Raw genomic sequence first — 20562 nt, 5'->3', positions numbered from 1 at the left:
GTTGGGGTTCAGGCTCCAGCTGATCTTCTTGTGTAGGGTTAACTGCTGCTGCCAGTGCAGGTTTGGTGGGGCCCTCTGGTGCTGGGGTTGCAAGCACTGGATTCAGTGCTGGCACTGGCTCTGGTGCTGGTTGTTCCGCCAGTTCCGGTTCTGGGACTTGCTCTGTCTCGGTCTCTGGGACTGGATTCACTACTGCTGTTGCTGATGTTGGCATGGGGTCCGCTTCCATCACCTCTGACTGGGTCCTGGTAGAAGTTTCTGGAATAGAGCTAGATGTGACAGCTTGCTTAGCCTGGCTGCAGGTGACCATTCCCATCCTCTTGGCTAGCTTTACATGGTTGGCCAAGTCTTCCCCCAACAGCATGGGGATGGGATAATCATCACAGACTGCAAAAGTCCACGTTCCTGATCAGCCCTTGTACTGGACAGGCAACTTGGCTGTAGGCAAATTGAAAGAGTTGGACTTGAAGGGTTGAATCGTCACTTGGATCTCTGGGTCGATTAAATTGGGGTCCACTAAGGAAGCATGGATAGCCGACACTTGTGCTCCGGTGTCCCTCCATACAGTGACCTTCTTCCCGCCCACACTCACAGTTTCCCTCCACTCTGAGGATATCTAGGAGGTATCTGGGCCTGAGGACCTCTGGTGTGATTCTGGTGCAATGAACTGTAATCTGTTGGGGTTCTGGGGGCAGTTGGCCTTTACATGCCCTGACTCGTTACATTTAAAACATCGTCCAGCTGACAGGTCACTGGGGCGAGGTGGGTTGCTGGAGAATGGTGTGGCAGGATGATAAGGTGTCTGGAGTGTTCCTTGGGGTGTAGTTGGGGCCTTGGGCTGCCCCCGGTAGTAGGGTGTGGTCTGAGGTTGTCCCTTCTGGTATGCACTCCAACTGCGACCAGGGTTGTTCCTCTCTCCTCCCTTCACCTGTTTTGTTCTGGTTTGCCTCACCTCTCTGGCGGTCTGGGACTGCTCGTATTGATCAGCAAAAGAAGCAGGACTTCCTGCTGAGTCAATTTTCTTATCCCATAAACACTGTTTAATATCATCCTTGGACATATTTAGGAATTGCTCCTGTATCATCAAATCCCAAATCACAGGGTTTTGCCTCTGGCCAGGAGGGATTTTATAGCACTGTATACAGAAAGGTGGTTACCCTTCCCTTTATTTTTATGACACACATTAACAGACTTTGCCAGTAGCTGTACTGGCTGCAAATGCATCCCAATTCTTCAGGGCAAATCAAACATTAAACACTATTGCTTTTAAACCCTGTACAGTAGTTACAAATGTGCGCTCACCAGAGCTGCCTTCTCCGGCTTCAGGGTTGGGGATCCCGCCTTCGGAGGGTATTGGCTCCAGGGTCATGAAAAGGTCCTCCTCCTCCTCTTCCTCATCCAAAAAATCCTCCTCCCTGTTTCGTGAGACTCTCCCCTTGCAGGTGTCCATGGACAGTGGGGGGGTAGTGGTAGGGTCCCCCCCCTAGAATGCCATGCAGCTGATCATAGAAGCGGCATGTATGGGGCTCTGACCCGGAGCGACCGTTTGCCTCCTTTGTCTTTTGGTAGGCTTCCCTGAGCTCTTCAACTTTCACGCGGCACTGCTGTGTGTCCCTCTCTCCACCATGCCCTGTGCGATTTTGGCATATATATATATATGTTAGCATTTCTTCTTTTTGATCAGAGTTCGGCCTACACAGATTCTTCTCCCCATACAGAAATCAGATCCAGTGTCTCCTGTTCGCTCCATGCTGGAGCTCATTTGCAATTCTGTGGGGACTGCATGGTCGCCTGTGCTGCTGAGCTTGCCACACTGACCAAACAGGAAATGAAATTCAAAATTTCCCCAGGGCTTTTCCTGTGTACCTGGCTAGTGCATCGGAGTTCAAAGTGCTGTCCAGAGTGGTCACATTGGAGCACTCTGGGATAGCTCTTGGAGGCCAATACCATCGAATTGCATCTGCACTACCCCAAATTCGACCGAGCAAGGTTAATTTTAGCACTACTCCCCTCGCTGGGGAGGAGTACAGAAGTTGATTTTAAGAGCCCTTTAGGTCGACAGAACGGGGTTGGTTGTGTAGACGCATTCATTTCAAAATCGACCTAATGTGTCTAAATTCGACCTAACCCCGTAGTGTAGACCAGGGCTTAGTAAATGGTGTGACGTTACACTACATAATGTTTTATGGAAATATGCCTATGAGTATGAATATGATGTAACTGGAATATGCTTTAGGCAAAAGGTCTCTTGTAAGGTATCGTTACAAAGCTTATAATCTACTGAGTGTGGTCATCCTATTTGTATACATATATCATTCTTGTACCTGAAGCTAGAAATATGAAGTATAACTCTGAGGTCCTATTGTAATTATGCAAAATATGGGTCATTAATGGTGGTTTGGAAGCTTGATGGCTCCCATTGACTAGGACAATTGGTTGTAAATGGTCTGTTTACTTGCAAACCTTCCTGGGTGCGTGCCAGTCCTGGAAGAATAAGGGTGGGGTCTCACAGGACATGTGAACATGTCATCTGATATTGGAATCCATCTTAAACCTGGTGCTTTTCCTTTTAGAAGGAGGGGTGGGGACCCAGAGAGACAAAAGATTCCCACTTTGTGCCAAAGTTATAAAAGGGGGTGGAACAGAACAAAGGGGGCTGCCGGTTATGAGAACACCTGTTTTCCACCTAAGATGTCTGCTGAAACAAACAAGGACTGTACCAGGGGAAAGGTTTGGGCCAGACTAGGAAGGAGTCTAGTCTGTGAAAGAAGCTTATTGGAACATCTCTGAGGGTGAGATATTACCTGTAATCAGTTTCTTAATGTATGAGGCTTAGACATGTGTGTTTTTGCTTTATTTTGCTTGGTGAATTTGTTCTGTCTGTTATTACTTGAAAACACTTGAATCCTACTTTTTACACTTAATAAAATCACTTTTGTTTATTAATTAACCCAGAATAAGTTAATTAATCCCCCAGATTAATACCTGGGGGAGCAAATCGCTGTGCATGTTTCTCTATCAGTGTTATAGAGGGTGGACAATTTATGAGTTTACCCTGTATAAGCTTTACACAGAGTAAAACGGATTTATTTGGGGTTTGGATTCCATTGGGAGCTGGGTGTCTGAGTGCTGGAGATAGGAAACCTGCTGAGCAGTTTTTAGTTAAAGTCTGCAGCTTTGGGGGCATGGACCAGGACCTGGGTCTGTGTTGCAGCAGGCTAGCATGTCTGGCTCAACAAGGCAGGGTTCTGGAGTTCCAAGCTGGCAGGGAAAATGGGCTCAGAGGTAATTCGAGCACATCAGGTGACAGTCCCAAGGGGGTCTCTGTGACCGAACCTGTTACAAATGGTATCAACGCCATTACTTTTATCAACCAAACTTGTGATCTCATTTAAAAAAAAAAACACAGCAAGTGTGATCGACAAGACCCATTTTTCCATACAACCCTGTTGACTGACAATAATTATGCTGCTAGTTCTTAATTCTTTACTGATTGTGTCCCATATAAGCCTTCCCACAATCACTGCCAGGTTCAATGGTCTGCTGTTATCCCTAGTTTATTCTGTTTAAGCATTTGGTATGACTCTAGCTTCCCTGCCCCTCCCCCCACCCTCTGGAACTTCCTCACAGTTTCAAGCTCTTTGGGGCAGCAACTGTCTCTTTGTTCTGTGTCTGTACAGCACCTAGCAAAATAGAGCCCTGGTCCATGATTAGGGCTACTAGGCGCCACGGTAATATAAATAATAGGAAGATTTGTTAAAAATCAACAATAGTTCAGAGAGCTCCTTGGCCAATTCTTTTAATACTCTTGGGTGCAAGTTATCAAGTTTAACTTTAATAGTTGCTGTTTAGTATCCTCCCTAGTTATTGATGACATAGGAAGAATTTCCTTCTCACGTTAGTATCACAGAGGTCCAGCCTTTCCCTCCTGCCCATGCAGCCAAAAATCTCATCTCACATCTTGATTGTTCAAACCTCCTCCTTTCTGGCTTTGGCTACTGCAGCCCTGCTTCCCTCAAGTTTACTCAGAAGGCTGCTGCTAAGATCATCTTTCTGGCTTGTGGGTCTGAGCTTGCCAGCCCCTGAGTCCCCTCACCTTCCCATCAAACGTGAGCTTGTTGGCCAAGATCCTCCAAGATATTTAGGCATCTAACCACCACTGAAATCAATGGAAGTTAGATGTCTAGGGCGCAGATATCTTCAAGGCTCTGGGCCCTTGTCTTTACCCATAAGGCCCCTCTCAGCTTAGCGCTCCCCTGCAACCTAGATACTCTAGTAACCTAGCATGACACTGACCTTGACCTTCACTCCACCTGCATTCTCAAACTTTCCCGCTCACCATCAGTTTCTCCCTTACATACCTCTGTGCTTTCTCCCATGCTGCAGCCCCTTACAATGGGATAAAATCCATCAGCCACTATCTTATTCTCCTCCAAATCCCTTCTTACGTTTGCCTTCTCCATGACACCTACAGAACCCTGCCTGTACAGCTACCCAGCGGTCAAGTGGTGAGAGGCCCTCTTCCCCTTCCTTCCCCTATCCTCATTCCCCCATCTCACCCCCTGCCCCCGAAGTACAGAACCGCTTCCCCATTACCACACATCATTAACAATTCTCCCGGCAGTGTTTGCATGTGTGTTCTGTCCCCATCCCCTCTTCTTAGCATGGGAGCTTATTGAGGCATGGGCTGACTGTGCACCCACAGCACAGTGGTGCAAACTTCCCCTCCCAGATTGCCATCAAACTAGGGCAGCCCCGGGGCAGGAGTCCCGCAAGGGCCTGTGGAGGTCTTGGGCAGAGCCATTCCAGTGGGGTACTGTGAGGCCTGTAGACAGGGGCCCCTAGGGTGTTTGTGTGTGTCTTTAGCAGGGGAGAAGCCTTGGCCATAGACCACCAATGTAGGGTTTTTGGAGGCCCCCTTGTGAAGTTGGTGTGGTCTATGCCATGTAAGTGCAACAGGGGACTTGGACCCAGCCCAGGATCCGTGCCCCCTAGATGGGCATGGGCCTTGGACCCAGCCCCCAGGATTTGTGCCCCCTAGGTGGGCATGGGCCTTGGACCCAGCCCCCAGGATTCGTGACCCCTAAAAGGCCAGGGGCCTTGGACATAACACCCCTGCCCCAGCGTGGGGTCCCTGCCCCCTAGGTGCGGTAGGGTCCTTGGACACCCCCACCCCAGTGCGAGTCTGTTCCAGGTGCGGAAGCAACCCTGGGCACAGCCCCCACCGTGAGGTTGTTAGTAGGGTGGGGTTCCGCACACTCTCCGCCTCCTATCCACGTGTCTTCTTCTCCGCGGAGTCCTTCCTCCTTGCCCAAGACTACAGCCCCCGGCGTGCAGCGCGCCGCCGCCGCAGGGGGCTCCGGGGCCGAAGGCAGGGCCGCGCGGGGCCCGCTGGGACTTGTAGTTCGCCGAGCTGGGACACCGGCTGCCCCCCACGCCCCAGCGAACTCCACCCCCCAGCAGGCCCCGCGGCGGCGGCGGCGGTCACGTGGCCGGGGGCGGCGCACGGTGGTGGAGGCGGCGGCGGCAGCGGCGGCGCTGGGGCTGCGGGAGGGAGGTGGCTGCGCCGTGCGGGCTGTTGTTGTTGCGCTGCCCGCGGCTCCCGCTCCGCGACCCGCCCGGCTCGGCTCGGCTCGGCTCGGCTCGCAGCGCCCGGAGGCCCGGCAGCATGAGCGACAACGATGACATCGAGGTGGAGAGCGACGTGAGTGGCGCCCCCTGCCCCCCTGCGGCTCGGCCCGTGTCAGGCCCGGCCCGGCCCGGCTCGGCGCGGGCAGCGGCGCTGACAGTAACGCGTGTGTTTCTCTATCTCTCTCTTATTGCAGGAAGAGCAGCCGAGGTTTCAGTCTGCGGTACGTGCCTGCCTTTCCTTGCTTACCGCCCGGCCCCGCCCGGCACGGCACGGCCCGGCCCGGGCAGCCAGGCCGCGCCGGTGTGAGCGCTAGGGTGGGGGTCGGGGGGGGCAGGCCGGGCGCGCGGGGACCGGATCTAGGGGCCCCGACCCAGCTGGCGCTAGCTCCAAGTTCATGTGATCCGAGACGGGCATGTACTGTGAGCTATCGGGGTTGGGATCCAGGCTCGGGCACTCGACGCAGGCTCAGAGATCCAGGCTGGGAGGTGTGTATGGAGGATCTGCGGCTGGGATCTAGGGCAGGGCGAGCCAGGCTCGGGCGAGCCAGGCTGGAAGGTGTGTATAGGGGAGCCAGGCTGGAAGGTGTGTATAGGGGAGCCAGGCTGGAAGGTGTGTATGGAGGATCTGGGGCTGGGATCTAGGGCAGGGGGAGTCAGGCTCAGCTGAGCCAGGCTGGGAGGTGTGTATAGGGGATCTAGAGCTGAGATCTAGGTCAGGGAAGGGTCAGCCAGGCGCTTGTGCTCCGGGGTGGAGTGGGATTGGAAGGATCATCTGTGGTGGGGTGGGAATCTAGATCAGGCATGTTGGGCATGGTTTGGGAAGGGGGATCTAGATCAGGGAAGTGTAGAGTGGTGGCTGCAAGGGGCATCTGTAGCAGGCATATGTGGAGTGGGAATCTAGGATGGGGTGGGAAGGAGGATATAGACCCAGTGTGTTTGGGGGGAGGTCAGTGTGTGAGATGGGGATTTAGATGAGAGGAGCGGGGTGGAGGGGGCATCTCTAGTGTGAGTATGAGAACCAGGTGGGATCAAGATCAAGCCTGAGTGGCGGGGTTGTGGAGAGGAATCTAGACGTAGCATGCTAGGTTGGGGTGTGTGTGTGGAGGGGAATCTAGGCTGAGCATGTGTGAAGGAGGATTTGGAGGGGAATCTAGACTGAGCGTGTACGGTGGGATCGGGATCAAGGCCAGGTATGCATGGGTTGGAGGGGAATCTACACTGTGTGTGTATATGGAGGAGATTGTGGCTAGACATGGCAGTAATGGTGGTGGAGATCTAGGCCAGGTTTGGGGGTGTGTGTGGAGGATCTAGGCTAGGCATATATGTGGATGAGGGATCTAGGCCAGCCAGGCATGTGGGAGAGGGATCTAGGCCAGTTGGGCTTGGTTTCATGTATGTGGGGGGGATCTAGACTGGACATGTGTGTGTGGGAAGCTGGGGAGAATCTAGGCCAGGCACATGCATGTGGAGAGGTTCTAGGCTGGGGGTGTGTGGGATCTAGGCCAGGGTGTGAGGAATTGGAGGGTGGACCTAGAACTGTGTGGCATGTGTGGCTGGGGACGTAGGCTGGGGGTGTGTGGGGAGAGTTGGGCTGTGTGGGCTCATTATGTGTAGGGTTGTGAGTGTGAGGTAGGGTTGTGAGTGTGAGGAAAGGTGCAGGGGGATCTAGGCCGTGCATGGGAAGGGTGGGTAGTGTAGACTGGTTGGGGTGGGGGGAAGATGTGGGGAAACACAGCATGAGCTGTGTTGGTTTGGGAGAGGGGCCCCCGTCTCTATGGAGGAGTAGCTTTGAGCGTGACGGAATTACTGGGCTGAGATCCCAGGCCTGGCAGGTGGTGGTATACTGAGCACATAGGAGAGAACCCCTTCCTTGGTTGGGGGGCAGCTGGGGACACTGCAGCCTGCCCAGGGCTCGGGTCAGGGATTGAAGGTGTGACTGCTGTGGTTCTGTGAGATCCCATAAGGCGATTGTCTTGTTTGGGAATGGCTGCTTGGAGGGAGTTGTTCTGTGTTAATGGTTTGAGTACAGCCGAGGTGGGGTTGTGGTACAGACCCCCTCCCACCCTGCCCCCCATCTCTGCACTGCCTCCAGAGGATTGAATGAGTAGTGAGCGGGAAGTTGTCGTCTTTGGGGTGGTTAATGTGAATGGGTGACACTGAAAACACAACACTCTGTCTTGGGGTCCTGGCTGGCTCTTTGAAAAGTCCCTGTGCGTTTGGTTGGGGTGGCCCTTAGTCTCCCCAGCTGCGTTGCTGTCCGAGGTGCCACCTCTGCATGGAGCAGCAGCCGTTTCCAGCGGTTTCTAGACTGTGAGATCTGGATTGCAAGGGGCAGATAGAGGGGATTTAGCTCGGGTTGTCAGATTACTAAACCAAGTGGGTTCGTGATCACCAGCTAGCAGTTGCCTTCGGTTGCCTGTCTGGTTAGTGGAGCATCAGCAGTGCCAAGGGGGTATCCGTCCGATTCTTTGGTTTGCCTTGAAATTTGTTGTCTGCCTAGATGGTGCCATGCGCCGGTGTTTTATAGTTAGAGATCCCATATTGTTCTCATGTCCCTCAGTGGGACTCCTAAGGATGTTTATCCCTGTACCAGGCCTTGCCTAGACCAGTAAGATTGCAATAAATCAGTTGCTCCCTGAATCCTTTGGGGAATGGTGTATGTGGGTGAACCATGTCCCTAGGCTGTGTAAAAGGACCCTCCTAGATTGCTGTTGGGCCACATATCTCTGTTCACTCCTGGATTATCAAATTGAATCTTGCTCACTGGCTCGAAATCCCAGGTTTGTGTGCTCTGCTCTTCAGGAGGGAAAGGGCCATCCCACCAAATTGAGGCAACTTCTAGCTGTGTTTGGCTTGGAAGGCCCTTGCCGATGGATATGGTTTCACAACCAGATTTTCCTGTTTTAAAAAAACATTTCTCACCCCTCTTGCTGTGCGAAAGACCCACCCGAACAGGGCAAACAGCTGTCAAATGCCCAAAGAAAAGAAACTGAAAGTCTAGGATGCTTTCCTCTAGCCTTTCAGTTTTCATACTGTTCTGTGTTTCTGGTAACTATAAGTAAACATGGCTCAAACGGAAGTGGTCACTGTTTTTTTTAAGAAGCAGGAAGGATTTCAGGTCTCAGCCAGAGGGTGGCAGTGTAGAAAGAGCTACTACTAGGTAGGCCTAAAAGTTGAAGCCATGATTTGCGTGGCCATGTTTATGAATCTCTCCGAATTGCAGTGAAAACTTTTTTGGCTGTAAAACTTTCTCTGCAGCGGTTGTACCCTCAACTCGCTTGCCTCCTGCTAGTGTGGGAGAAGCAGGCCAGGAAACATTCTGCCTGTTTGCGCTGTCCAGATGGAGTAAAATGCTCCACAGTAAGCAGCAAATATGCCAACAGTAAATTAGCTTTTACGGCTTGGAGCCCAGTTGGCAACTTGTAGCTTCTAAATGCCTCTAAACTCAGTGCTGGCTCCGGACAACTTGCTATGAGTTGCTAGGATGAGACGTGTGGGATGCGTTTTTTTTTTTTCTTTTTATAGATAAAGGCTTCCTTAAATAAGTCTTGGGAGCAAATGACTTTGGGAGTCCCTTTGTCTAAACTTGCCAGCTGGTGGAAGAAACCCTGGGAGCGTGAGCTTGGCTTGTGTAGGGTTGTTGGCCTGGAGAAGCATGGTCTCCTGTCGAGCTGTGCATGGTTCTTCCGACCCCCTTGCTGGTAGTTCTTGAGCCTTGTGAAATGATCTGTTTGTGGGAAAGTACAGCTTACTCAGGAGAGGGGCTGAGAAGCCGTGATACGTTGAGGTTCAAGCTGCTAGAGCAAATAGCTGCTCCTGTTTGGCCTAGCACAAATGATCCATGATGTACTGAGCCTAGTGTCATAGTCACTGAGAGATTGTTCCTTAAAAGCACCCATTTGGTTCGTGCAGGGCTGGCTATGGAAAGTGACAATTTCAAGGAAGATTTTTAAAGGCAGCCCCTAAAGGGCCGCCTTGTGGCATCTGCTCCAACTGGGTAAAGCCCAGGATCAGGCCCTGGCTTGCCCAGCTCAGACTGGTGCAGGGTGTCTCCTGGCAGGCTCTGTTTTGCTCTCCCACATCTTTGGCTTGTTTGCAGAGTAGCAGCTTCCAGGGTGCCCAGTTGGAGGCTTCTCTGTGTCGCAAGCAGGAGACACCTCAGCGCGTGTCCCCAGTGGGCAGCTCCATTCCTCGAGGGCCTGGGGGCCAGCGGCTTGGCGTTCTGAGCTAATGCGATTGCGTTGCTGGCTAATCGAGAATGTTGACTAAGTGTCTGGTCTGGCTCGTGTCCTCGGGTGACCTGGAAGGAGGCAGCTTTGTTTTTATTCCCACCAGGTGTCATTAGATGACTTGACCTGGGTTTACTCTTCCCCTCCGTTAAGGGCTCAGCTGCTTCGCAGGCAGGCCAGCTCCCCCATACTGGGCTGTGTTGGGCAGTGCCTTCTGTTGCCCGTGGGGGTGATCGGAGCTTGGAGCGCTCTGTCTGCTCCCGCTGGAGGGGGTGGAAAGCATGTGCTGGCAGAGGCCAGGTGGGCCGTACAAAGATTCCAGAGGCTGCTGCGTCCACTGCCCGCCCTCTCCGCTGGGGTGCTGGCTGCGCGTGGCATGCGGGCCGTGAGCCTGGCTGTTCTGAGATTTGCTCTCCTCACTTTCGAAGGATGTCTAGGTAGAGCCCTGCTTTTCCAGTGATTGTGACTCTTAAAGACAGAGCAGAGCCCAGGGCCATCCAGCCATGTGTCTGAGCCAGGGTTTGAATGGTGGGGGTGAGGTGTCAGGGGTTTGGTATTTTCCTTCCTCTTGCAAGCGTGTGCCCCAAGGCCCGGCTGTGTAGGTGCTGGCAGTCCGCACCAAGGCACCTCAGGGCCGGCCGAAGCTGAGATCCTCTGCAGCACCTGCCAGCCCGGGAAGGGCGCTAGGAAGCACTAATGGAGAGTCACGTGGCAGCAGGCCATGCTGGCCGATGAATGGGGCAGTGTTGTCACATGGGCCTCGCTTGGCACCGGGCACTGCTTGTGCCAAGTGGAGCTGTAGGGATAAGAGCCAGTCTTGCATCCTCTCCATCAGCAGGTTATGGCAGAGCCCGATGCTGCTTTCACTTTGCTCTTGCCTGGGCTCAGGGCTCGCTGCTCCCGCACTGCAATTATCCACGGCGTGGATGATGCTGTTTGCTGGGCCATCCCCATGTCTCGGTTGCTGCAGGTGACAGCCCTTGTATGGGGGGGATTTTTGTTCTGCTGGTACCCCCGTCCCAGCAAGCTTCCCTGCTGCAAGCTCAGCAGCCTTCTAGCTCTGGGTCTGCACCCGTCAGCCAACATGACTGCCTGCCTCGTCAAGCCAGCTTCCAGGGCTGGCTGGGAACCAAGCCAGATGGAAAACCAGTGCTTCTGCTGAATGGTCAATGGCCGTATTCTTCTCCAGCCATTCACTCCCGGTGCTGCTCAGCGGCGGAGGCTGAGTGCACGGCAGCGGCTGCCCGTGGCTTTGCGCCTGCCTAGTTCTCCCGGCTCTGCCTTTGTACGGCCCCGGCTCCCAGGACTGGAACGTCCAGCCTGGCTGTGTTCACCCAAGCACTGGACAGAGGCTCTGCTTTGGTTGGGGAGAAGCTCCCAGCACAGCTGCCCCTTTGTGCTGCTGCCAGGGCTGGGAGGGGCTGAGCTGAGCGAGTGCCTGGGGAGTGGGGGAGCCCAAAATGACTGAATTTGACTTATCGTGGGCTGCAGCTGCTTGCCAGCACCAGGGAGGCTGGGGAAAGTGATCTGCATACAAATAGCCCAGCTTGGAGGGAGCACACAGCTTCCCGCATGCCAGTCAAGGGACCAGTTCAGCCTGGGTCTCCAACGCGGCTCTTTGCGGATGGCCAAGGGGCGGGCCTGGCCCCGGGAAGGCAGGAGGGATTAGCAGTACCTCTGTGCCTGACAGGCTGCTGTTGGGGCCGACTCCTTGTAAGACAGAGCGCCTGCGTGGCCGTGCTGAAACCCCTGGCGCTGGATGACTAGGGGGCAGCTGGCCCCTGCGTTTCCCCTGCCCGCAGGAACAGCCCAGGGTAGGTGTGGCACTGTGACTTCTCCGTGAACAGCTGGCACGGAGAGCTCTAGTCAAAGGCCTTGTGAAGAGCAGAAGCTGGCCGGTTGCTGGTCCCCCAGGGAGCTGATGGCAGGGTGTCTGCCTGCCTGTGCTGGGAGGATGGGAAGGAATGTGGTTTTCAGGCCCCAGGCCTGAGAGCTCAGATCTTTGCTAAGTGGATCCAGCACGCAGCTAGAGCGGCGATGGCATTGCCCAGCCTGTAGGTTCGGGCACGTGTGTCCCCGATGCCCTGCCGGTAACCCCTGGCAGCGGGGGCCCTGGCGCAGTCATGCCGGTGAATGGGAAGGCTGCCTGGGCTGCAGTACCAGGTGGCATTTGGGCCTGGTAAGAATGCTGCATACGTGTCTCCTAGCCCCCGCCTGTGCCAGCTCGCCTCCAGGAACTACCTCCCCCAAGCCCGTGTTGATGTGTTGGCAGCACGTGCCACCTGCTCTCCGTCCTGTACCTGAGTCAGTCAGCACAGGAAGGTGACCGGAATCTGTGGGCACTTGAGGCTGCCAGAGAAATGGTTTCTGAGGGAAACCTGTGCCTACGCCAGCATGGCACCTGGCATCCCATTCAGAGGCCAGACGTGATGATCTCATGGTGCCATCTGCCCCTGGAATTTAAGGGACCTGCCGGCACGGCGATGCCTGTTGCGTGCAGGTTGTGAGGAGTGGTTGGGGTTTGAGGTGACGGAGGAGGAAGCTGGGTGGTCGTAGAGCCTCCTGCAGCCCCACCAGCGTGGGCAGAGGTGGGAGGACAGAATGGGACTCTGTCCGGCCCCGGAGGTTCCCAGCTGAGACTGATTCTTCACCCTTGACCCCTCGGGTATCTGGTGCTGAAGCTCCGTGTGCAGGCCGGACCTGTTGCTGGGGCTGACGTCTCTGTTGGCACCTGGCCCTTCCCAGGGGACGCCGCCTAGGTGTGTGATCTACACTGGCCATTAGCGTCAGTCACTGAATGATCCTGGTTGGTTGTGAGCGTGGGGGCGGGGCCGGCCTGAGCGTGGGGGCGGGGCCTCTTCCTGTCTGGACGGCAGCTCTTCCTCTGCACTCCTGACTCCAGCTACCTTGGCCGCTGCCGCCGCTGCTCTTCTTCCTCCCTCTCTTTCTGTGCATCCAGCAGGGCCGCACTCCAGAGACCGCTGTCCCCCGAGCGCAGCGCCCTCCCCACTGGGCCAGGCTGAAGGTCCCTAACACCCCATCTCTGTGTCCTTTTCTTGCAGGCTGACAAGAGGGCGCACCACAATGCGCTGGAGCGCAAGCGCAGGGACCACATCAAAGACAGCTTCCACAGTCTGCGGGACTCTGTCCCGTCCCTCCAGGGAGAGAAGGTGAGTTTACTGAGAGAGCTAGCCCCCAGCCTGGCCCAGCTTCCTCCTGCAAACGCTCTGCCGGCCACCCTGCAGCCCGGGCTTAGAGACAGGGGCCAGGAGTGACCCAGTGAGACCCAGCCCGCGCGAGTGCCGCTGGGGGCTGAGATCCAGTGCAGGGAGGCACCTGGGGTGTTTTCTGTGCTGGGTGCCTCAGTACCAGGGATGGGGGGGGGCATCTGAGGAGATGTGACGGCCGCTGACACATCGGGGATCAAACCAGGGCCCTCCAGAGCTGGAAGCCTGAGCTGCTCCTGCTTGAGCTAAGAGACCAGGGCACCTGGGCTGGCGGCTGTCAAGGCTGGTATCCTCAGTGGATCGGCACAGAGGGGCCCCGGCGCACCAATGGGTATCCCAGACGAGGTAGGGGAGCAGAGCCAGACTCCGGAGGAAAGGTGCAGAGGCGGGCGGGGTAGGTTGATCTGAGGGAGAAACGGTACAGTGGTGTTGCTAGGAGAGCTGCGTTGTTGCCTAGATCCCATGGTCTGAGGGGTCGGGGAGGGATGAGCGCCGCCTCTCCTGCCGTGCCCTCCTGGCCGGCAGTGCAGCGTGTCTGTCGGCAGAGCACCCTGCTGTCCTCCAGAGCTGCTGGTCTGTCCCTTTTGGGCCCAGAACTCCCTCCTCCGCCGGCCCGCAGCCGTGGCTGTGCCCTGCTGGGCTGGTGCTCATCCAACACCTCGCTGGGGCAGGCTGCAGGCAGGGCTTGCTCCTCCTGCTGTCCACACGTGGTCTCCCCACCACATGGAGACTTGGCCTGGCACTGGGACTGTCCCGGCACAGCTTGATGCCCAAACACTTCAAGTCTCCCAACTCGTTCACAAGTCAGCCCGCCTTCCCTTGGCGGGGACCCGGCGCCAGGCTGTGGCAGCCTTGGGTGTCTGGGCTGCACGGCCCAGGAGACAGCGGCAAAGGCGCCCGCCCTGGAGACTGGGAGCCTTGATGTAGGCAGGCGTCTTCTGGCCTGCTGTGGGCAAGCCTTGTGCCCAGGGCAGCGGCCGCCTGGGCAGGGCCCCATCTCTCGTGAGACGTCTTAGTGCCGGACACGTAATGACGGGGCTTCCCTAAGGCCAGCTGTGCGGCCTCCAGCCTAGGGCAGGCAGCTGGTGACACTGGGTCAGCGGACAGTGTCATGCTGCCCTGAGAATGGCCGGGGCGCAGAACGGCTTCGGGTTTGGATCTGCCGTACAGCATCCTGCTCCCTTACTATGGCGCCATCCTGTTCCCCCCCAGACCTGCCCAGGACACCGCCTGCCTCTGCCCTGGTCTCTGGCACCCAGTTCTTCTGGCCTCCTGTTGCTCTGGGTCGGCTGGCAGGGGAGAGCTGGGGGCTCCTGGGAGGAGGCCCCGTGGGTTGGAAAAGCCAGGCTCTTGACTGCCGACCTACCTTCTGGTCTGTGTTGTTTCAAAGGGAGCTGGCGCTAGCACCAAGCTAGGAGGCTGAGGAGAGCCGTGGGTCCTTTCAGACTGTGGGTGGAGCTAGCTGTCCGTCAGAGCTCTGTGGAAAGAATGAGGAAGCGCAGACCCGGCTCTTTGGAAAGGCCAGAGCTATTTGGAGGCTCCAGGCCAAGCACATGTCCTGCTAGGCAGCATTCCTGGGTGCAGTCAGGTCAATGACGCTGTATCACAGCCCTGGCCAGACCCACCCTTCCTCATTCAGGCTTGGGCTGAGAACGGGGGCCTGCAGTTGGCTCCTGAGTCCTTACCTAGGCCCTGATTTGTGGCACTGCTCCTCACAGCCTCTTGCTTAGCACAGCAAGTCAGGCCACTCGCTGGGCTGCTGAAATCCGGAGGTAGGAACCCCGTGGGAGGCCCCCACTTTTGGAAATCTCAGCGGGAGAGTTGCCGGGGTGATGCTGTCTCAGCAGAGAGAGGTGTTGAGCGTTACTCCTCCATGCAGAGCTCAGATTTGGAATTCCCTGCTGCGTTTTCAAGCGATCCAACAAGAGAACCCCATCCTGTGTAACTGTAATATGTTCACCTGGGTCATCGGCTGGGCTCGAACCTGAGACCATCTTGTCCACGGCCCAGAGGAGTAACTCCGCTCACTGCTCTCGGTAGAGGGTTAACCCTATCCTCACACCAGCCCCCAGAGGGTGATGTGATGCACTCTGCCAGTGGGTTACACGGGTGATTGCTAGACACCAATAGACTGCTGGGAACTAGGCTTCCTGGGTGGGGAGTATGGCTCAGTGGCTGGCAGGGGTGGAGTCAGGACTCCTGGGTGCCGTTTGAGAGGAGGCATTGAAATTACATAGGGCTCTTTCATCTGTGGTCCTCACAGTACTTTGCAGGTGGCTCTGCAGGAGTAGTCTCTTATAGGAACCTGTACCTAGATTTGGCAGCTGCTTTGTGAGAGGCACTGAGACCTGGCTTCTCTGTCCACCTGTGCCAGAAGTGACTGTGCTCTCTCAAATCCTCATTGCCTCTCCTGTCAAATGAGGAGGACCCATGCTTGACTGCTCTCTAAAGCAAGGGCCTTGCTGAGTAAGGGCATAGAATTAACACCAGTCAGATAGAGAAGGGACCAGAGGTCCTGGCTCCCAACCCAGTGCATCTTCCTCTAGGCCCAAGTTTATTGAAGAGAAGCTGGCGGGTCATGATTTGTTTTGCTTTAGCTTGTCTGTCATGTGGCTACGGTCCCGCCGGCGCTGGGTGCAGGCAGCTGGAGCACACAAGAGACAGCGCGAGCATCCAACAGGTTTTCCTGATTGCGAGCACAGGGAGGTTTTTCTGTGGCTTATTTATGATTTGGGAGAGTCGAACAACTTGGCTGAACTGAACTCGCTTTCGCAGGGATGGCGGACAGTCCATATATCTGGTTCCTCCACTAGACCGGGGAGATGCCCACAGGAAACTGGGAAAAAGTGTTTAGCCTTGTCAAAATTTGCTGGTTTTGCTGCCTTTCCAAAACCACTCAACTGGAACTAGAGGCCAAATCTGGGAAACGTCAGCCTGAGCCCTTAAACTGGGTTGGAGTTACAAGGAAGTGAAAACAAGGGATTATAATGGGAAAGGTCAGTCAACCTGAACGCAGGGGTTTCTCCTGCTCCCCCTGGAAGCAGAGTAATCCCGTCATATGCTGCCACCTCTGGAGGCCCAGCGACATGTCAGGAAGTGCAGTACACTGTGTCCTGGGGAGCAGGCTGGGATCAGTCAGGCCATGGTGCGGGAGAGCCCCTAGCTCGGGTGCAGAATGCCCAGGGGGCATTGAGTGGGTCCCCTGGGTGGAGAGGAGGCCTCCGCAAGCCCCACACTGTCCTCGCTTAGCTCCACTTCAGGCGGGCTGGGGATAGCCTTTCTGGCCTTCTGTCTGAGGGCTGCCATGGCCAGATCCTGCTTAGCTTCTGAGCAGCGCTGAGCTCGGCTCGGCGTGTGGCGGTGAGCTGCTGGGACGCCCATGTGCAGCCTGTGGAGACGGGCCAGGCTTAGTGCAGTGCCTCACTCTCCAGGCTGTTAACCTGCAGCTGTGAGCTCCTCCAGCCTGCCTGTTGGACAGCGGCTGAGGCCAGCCTGGGCCTGTCCCTCTCTCCCTGCAGCAGCAGTGAATGGAGCTGAGCTTCAGGCAGTGGGTGGGCCCCAGCAAAGCTGCTTCTAGCCTCAGACGCCGTGAGTGACCCCATGTAGGCTGCATAATCTGTGCCTCAGTTTGCCAGCTGTCAAAGGGGCTGTGGGTCCCAGGCATGTGGCTCAGTGTTGTCAGGCACTCTGCCATGCCAGCGACCCTCTGGTGCAGCTTTAACAGTAACTAGGGCCAGGGGGCTGCCCCTTGGACAGGGATCACTACCTCCCCCGCTGGGCACTGTCCCTCCAGGGCACCAAGTAAGGCTGATTGGGTGATGAACAACTGCATTGCAGTATGTGCCAGAAGGGCAGAGTTAAGGTGATCCTGGCAGCCTTAATCCCATCACGGCTGGCCGGGGCAGCTGACTTTGAAGCTGTACCATTCCTCTAATGGTGCCTTTGGGGAGAACCTCCTAGGGTTTTGGGAAATTAAAATGAGGCAACAAGTATTGCCACCTAGGGCATCTGGGCTGCAGCACAATGCTCTATACCAGGCCCTCATTCCAACCTGTATTACCAGTGTGGGAGCCACACTCGTAGCTACTGTTGCACGCACCATCTCCGCCAAGGTCTAGTTGGCTTCCCGAGCAATGCCAGCCAATAGGCTTACTGCTCCACACCAGCGCAGGTGCACAGAGCACCCCTCCTGCCGCAGGGCCAGGGCCCAGCCGAGGCCAAGCTGAGACATTGTCACTGTGTTGTGCACACCCAGGGCAGCTCCCTCCTCCCCGCCCCCAGCGATGGGCTCAGGCTCTCTGCAGACTCAGGTAGCGTCACTGTGTCGCGCACACTTGCGGGCGCTCCCCCCTGCGATGGGCTTCGTCGTGCCACAGGCTCCGGCTGAGCCGCTCACACCACCCGCTCCATGCCTAGGCCTGCCAAGCTGCAGGGCCTGTCCTCCTGGCGGGGAGGAGGGGCCTGGGAGCTCCCCCCCATGAACTAGGTCTTTATTTTGTTATGTTTTTTCCTACTATTGCAACAGGCATCCCGGGCCCAAATCCTCGACAAAGCCACCGAGTACATCCAGTACATGCGCCGGAAAAACCACACGCACCAGCAGGACATCGACGACCTCAAGCGCCAGAACGCGCTGCTGGAGCAGCAAGGTGAGCGGGCAGCGCCCGCGGGTCCGGGGCAGGAGGTGCTTGATGCGCCTGGGCCCTGGGCATTTCGTAGTCTGCCTGTGCCCCTGCCGGATCCGCAGTGCAGAGCTGCTGGGCAGGGGGGGAGTGCTTGTTGCCCTGGCACTGGGTTTCCCCAGTCCAAACAACCAAGACAGCTGGGCTCTGGGGTGCCCTGGGGTGGGGGAAGAGGAGGACTTGGGGCATTGGGTGGGGAGTTGTAATCAGGTTGGGACTGGGGAGCCTGTCTGGTGGAGATTGTTGGGGGGCTTCATTGCAGAGTGAAAAGAGCTGAATAAATGGGGATGGCGCCAAGGCTGCCCAGCTCCCTGCTGGCACTGGGTGTGGGGTGGGGGGATCTGCCCCATGTCTTGGCCCCTGCCAGCATTGTGGGTGTGGGGTGAGGGGAGCTGCCCCACATCTTAGCCCTGGGTCACCTGGTGAGGGGACCTGCCCCACATCTTAGCCCTGGGCCACCTGGCTCTCTGCCGGCACTGGGTGAGGGGACCTGCCCCACATCTTAGCCCTGGGCCACCTGGCTCTCTGCCGGCACTGGGTGAGGGGACCTGCCCCACATCTTAGCCCTGGGCCACCTGGCTCTCTGCCGGCACTGGGTGAGGGGACCTGCCCCACATCTTAGCCCTGGGCCACCTGGCTCTCTGCTGGCACTGGGTGGCAGGTCTTGGCGCCTGGCTCCCCGCTGGAGCTGAGTGGGCTCTGGAGTTCTCTGTCCGCAGGCCCGTCACCGTGCGTGGCAGGGGTCAGGGCGCCCTGCTGGCCATGACCCTGTGTTGAGGCCTCAGCTGTGGGTGACTTCCCTCCAGCTTCCTGAGACTGCTCAGGCCACCCTGGCCTGTGTTGGGGGCTGGGCTGGCCCGGCCTTGGCAGGCAGCGATTGCAGCGGTCAGAGCCTCGGGTCTGGACACTGTCCCTTCTCCCCGCAGTCCGGGCGCTGGAGAAGGCGCGGTCGAGTGCCCAGCTGCAGGCCAACTACTCCTCGTCGGACAGCAGCCTCTACACAAACCCCAAGGGCAGCGCCATCTCCGCCTTCGACGGCGGCTCCGACTCCAGCTCGGAGTCGGAGCCGGACGAGCCTCAGAGCCGAAAGAAACTGCGCATGGAGGCCAGCTAGACGCCTGGCGGCGACGGACTGGCCCCGGCCGCCCCGGCGCCGTTAGCCCCCTGCCCGCCCGCTCTGTAAGGACTCTCCCTTCTCTAGTAGAGGCTCTCGGACTGCAGCTTTCTGCCCCGCCCCGCCCCACCCCGCCGGTCCCGGCCCGGCAGCGTTTCCTCTGGGGGCCAGCCGGACGCACGGCCTTTGGATAGACTCTGGGCAGCGCTCGGCTCTGAGGAGACGCCCCCCGAGTTGCCCGGTCGATTTTCTACGAGTGTTTCTATTTATACTAACGCGCCCCGTGAACCTGAGCCGCTGGGGGGAGGGGCAGAGAGCAGCGGTGCCCGTCGGGCGCACCCAGAGCCGGGCGCGCCCGGAGCCAGCCTCTCCTCACCGTTCGGGAAGGTCCCTGCGCTGCCCGGGCGGAAGCCAGGCGTCTGGCCTCCCGCTGTGATGCGTGGGAGAGTGGGGGAGGTTTTTATCGAGGGTGAATGGTGATGAATTGCTATTTATTTCCTGCTCTTGGTTCGATCCGGCCCGACTTTGCCGCTGCCCCCAGGGGCCCCGGTGACAGATTCGTAAAGTAATGATCAAATTTCCTTGCGCGCGGGCGTCCCTCAGCCGCCCGCCTTTCGGATGTAAATACACCCCAAGCATTAGAGCTGGTACTAATATCGGCTGCGTGGTGCTGGCCTCGCCCCAGGGCAGCTGGGCTCCGTCCCAGCGGGACGCGAAGGGGGCACCGGGGCTAGGCCTGGCGACGGCCAGCGCGTGTGTATGTGTGTCTGTCCCTCTCTCTCCGTCCTGTCTTCTCCCTGCTCCCCCCGTCCCCGGTTCGTGGCGTTCTCTGATCTCTAATGCACACCGTGTAGCAGGCTCCCTGGCCAGGGCCTGGCTCCCTCCAGCGGAGCTGAAGTATGTTGTACATACTGCCCAAGAAGTGTCTTGCAAGTTAAGGCTTCCCCTTTACTATGAGACTATAAATAAAAATCTTATTTTATCCTTCCTGTTGGTGGCGGCGTTTTCTTGCCGGCATCCCTGCCTCCAAGGGGGAAGGTGCTTTGCCGGGCTGCCCTCCCCACTCATAGTAGGAAACGGCCCCAGAGCCAGGCGGCTGCTCGACCTTTTTGCGGACGTTGGGCAGGCTGAAAACACCTTTGGGTGCTGGGGGGCCCAGCTAACCCCAGCGCCAGAGGAGTGGGGGGTGATGTTCTGGCATCAGGCTGCCCCTGCCCATTGGGCTGTAGTGAATTGGGCATGGGCCAGTTCTGTGGACAGAACTCCAGAACGAGTGTGAACACCCAGCTCTTTTCCTCCATCCACCTCAAAGCAGGTCAGTAGCACTGTCCCCATTTCACCACTGGGGAGACTGAGGCATGGGGCAGGGGAAGGGACTTGCCCTATGGTGTCTGGACAGAGCTGGGAATAGAGCCCAGGTCTTCTAAGTGCCTGGCCAAGGCCCTGGCTGCTAGGCCACAAGCTGGTTGGCTCCTCTGCTGGGCACAGAGGGAGAAGAGCAGGGGTTGCAGGAATTGGGCCCTGTCTGTGGGGTGGAGGGCAGAGCCAGCTGGGCTGTGGGCGTGGGGTGTGGCTGGTGGGAGGGTGCTCAGCCCTGTGCACTGCATCCCAGACTGGTGACAGGAAAGGCAGCACCACCAGCTTGCTTCCTTGGGCGGGGGGGTCCCAGGCATCACTGG

General features: G+C 57.2%; 1 protein-coding gene across 4 annotated transcripts; it reads left to right on the top strand.

The window, feature by feature from the left end:
• Positions 1 to 5488: 5488 nt before the first annotated feature.
• On the top strand, positions 5489 to 19870 carry MAX (MYC associated factor X). 4 transcript variants are annotated; one of them, XM_037899301.2, is made up of 5 exons: positions 5496 to 5704; positions 5826 to 5852; positions 12923 to 13030; positions 17613 to 17736; positions 18696 to 19870. In XM_037899301.2, exons 1-5 carry the CDS (start codon positions 5669 to 5671, stop codon positions 18881 to 18883), a joined length of 483 nt encoding a protein of 160 aa, XP_037755229.1. In that variant the 5' UTR covers positions 5496 to 5668; the 3' UTR covers positions 18884 to 19870. The 4 variants fall into 4 exon arrangements, with proteins under 4 accessions (XP_037755231.1, XP_037755229.1, XP_037755228.1 ...); XM_037899300.2 differs by having other exon boundaries at positions 17607 to 17736; XM_037899303.2 differs by lacking the exon at positions 5826 to 5852 and having other exon boundaries at positions 5489 to 5704.
• Positions 19871 to 20562: the final 692 nt, after the last annotated feature.

This window comes from Chelonia mydas, chromosome 6, assembly GCF_015237465.2.
Source record: "Chelonia mydas isolate rCheMyd1 chromosome 6, rCheMyd1.pri.v2, whole genome shotgun sequence".
Lineage (NCBI taxonomy): Eukaryota > Metazoa > Chordata > Testudines > Cheloniidae > Chelonia > Chelonia mydas.
Note: the sequence above shows the minus strand (reverse complement) of the source record. Positions and strands in the feature narration are given on the sequence as shown.